At 44.0% G+C, this 2,500-nt stretch overlaps 1 protein-coding gene across 1 annotated transcript in view; it reads left to right on the top strand.

The window, feature by feature from the left end:
• Positions 1-632: 632 nt before the first annotated feature.
• The window catches only part of LOC308279929 (anosmin-1-like), a gene marked incomplete at both ends in the record, with an annotated part of 70,008 nt that continues 68,140 nt past the window's right edge, over positions 633-2,500 (top strand). Inside the window, one exon of the mRNA XM_080720150.1 lies at positions 633-953. Coding sequence (XP_080576276.1) covers positions 633-953 — 321 coding nt within the window. The remainder of the gene's footprint in view (positions 954-2,500) is intronic.

Below are 2,500 nucleotides of genomic sequence, written 5' to 3'. Positions count from 1 at the left end.
TTATTCTGACTAAGGGAATGTCTACAAGGGAAAAACTACTTTCTGGCCTTGACAGCCCAAAAAGAAAATTCCTATCTGATTGCATTAAATGATGTTAAAGTCTCTGGATTTGCCATTGACAGGAGTTGGCATGTGGCTGGTTAGAGTACACAGTAAATGTACAAGAATATGTACAAATGTACATGAATAATGGTTGCATATTCACAGGCTTATTTATTGAGCTTTATATAGGCTATCCCAGGCAGATAATGTTAGGAGTGCAATTTGAATCTGAGTGCACACACGCACGCACACACACACACACACACACACATACACACACACATGCGCGCACGCATGAAAGCACGCACACACACACACACACACGGAGAGAGAGAGAGAGAGAGAGAGAGAGAGAGAGAGAGAGAGAGAGAGAGAGAGCTATCCAGTATCGTCGTGGATTTCTCTCGCACTCGCAGACGCAGCGTGGGTGAACGAACTTCCATCGCTGCTGCTGCTGCTGCTGCGTGGAACAAGCGCGATTAAACAGACAGACAGACAGACAGACAGACAGACAGACAGACAGACAGACAGACAGACAGACAGTCAGATCAATCAGACCCATAGGAGACAGAGACAGACAGACAGCAGAGATGAGTGTGCTGCTGCGCAGCCGCGGTGCATCAGCCCTGCTGCTCAGCGCTGCTGTGCTGCTGCAGGTGATGATGCTGGTGCAGGTGGACTCTGCTGCTGCTGCTGGCGTTAAGAAGAGGCTCAACAAGGACGGCCGTCCCTCCTCCTCCCCCTGGTCCTCCGCCGCTGTGCAGGAGGACCGGGACGACCAGGAGGACCAGCGGGGCGTGCACCAAGCCAGATGCGCCTCCAGGTGCCTCGCTCTCCGCAGGACCAAAGCAGACGCCCCCGCCGCCTCCTCCAAATACCACCACCACCAGCAGCTGCTGCTGACAGAGGAGGTGAGTTCAGACTGAAGTGTACAATCCTCTGCTTGCTACTACAGTGTTTCTCTAACTTTCAAATGGCAAGGTCTCCTCTTATCTCTGTGACAGACAGTGTAGTCTACAAATGGAACCAAATGGACCATGTGTGTTTCCATTTGTATCATGTCTGAGTTACAGACCTACAGAGTCACGTACTGGAATCCACTTTGTGAACCACTGTTCTACTAGGCTAGAATACTCAGCCTACTGCAGTATATAATGCAGTGTAGGCTACTGTTGCAAACAAATGCCTGGAATTCAAAATGATTGGCATCAAATTGTACTGTAAGTACCCAAACTAAAAGGAGGCTACTCATTATGCAGAATGTCCCATTTTAAGTTATATATACAATCTACAAGTAAAAGTAAATAGCCTACTATATAGCCCCCAGAATGACTTTTTTTTCCTATTGATTACTCATACCATGGAGAGGCATGCCACTTGATGTTCAATAATATATATATTTTTTAGTTTTTTGTCACCTTTCTAAGACAATAGTTTGATTAGCCTAAATAAACTCACATTGATTCCGGATGTTATGCATTCGGGTCCTCATCCAGAATCAATGGGGGTAAATTTACATAAATACATTTTTTTGACAAATACAAAAAAATATTATTGAACTCAAGTGTCCATGGCATGAGTAAAAAAAAAGAAAAAAGGTCATTTTGGGGGTTGAACTACTCCTTTCAGGCCGTTTAGGGCATTCCTAATTTTTGTGGCATAGCAGAAGAATGAAAAAAATAAAACAAGTTTTGAGACAAATCTGGGTTGCACTGGAGCGGTCTCTGGTGTTGGGATCGTGGACATCAATTAGTAGTTTGATATGCATTCAAGCTGACCAGTGTGTGCCAATCTAATTGGGTCTCAACTTGCTGTGAGCGTGGGTAGCCGCAAATTGCAACACTAGATTTTATTTTAATCGGACAAATCTAGGGTTGCAATACCTCCCATAGGCAGCCAATGCATCAAAACAGTTTTTTGCTATCTGATTGTATTAAACAGCGTCGAACTCACCAATATTGGGGCTGTATGGAAAGCTTGGAGTATCCTCTTTCTATCTGCAAAGTGTTTATTTCTTAAAAATCCACTGTAGACATGTTAGGAGCTACTTTCTATCAAGAAATTGGCTTCAGGTGATTATTTTTTCTAAGTGCTGGAGTTTGGAAGTGCTTGTAAGAAGTCACTCAGCGGTCCTGTGTACCACCTGGTTCTAAATGTCACATAATACAGGAGGCAGTGGGACGCTGCGTACGAGCGCTTCCGAAGTTCAACACCTAGAAAATAAACCATGTCTGCTCGGATTTCTTGACAGAAAGTATAAAGCTTTCTCATAACATGTCTACGGTGGAGTTTTATGAAAGAAACTCTTTGCAGATAGAAAGAGGATACTCCGAGCTTTCCATAGAGCCCCAATATAGGTGAATTTGAAGTTGTTTATTACAATCAGATAGCAAAAAAACTGTTTTGATGCATTAAATCTAGTGTTGCAATTTGCAGCTAGAGCGTGGGTATGCACCCA

This window comes from Nannobrachium achirus (genome assembly GCF_963921795.1).
Source record: "Nannobrachium achirus genome assembly, chromosome: 24".
NCBI lineage: Eukaryota > Metazoa > Chordata > Actinopteri > Myctophiformes > Myctophidae > Nannobrachium > Nannobrachium achirus.
The sequence above is the reverse complement of the archived record's forward strand: the minus strand, read 5'-3'. Positions and strand labels throughout refer to the sequence as shown.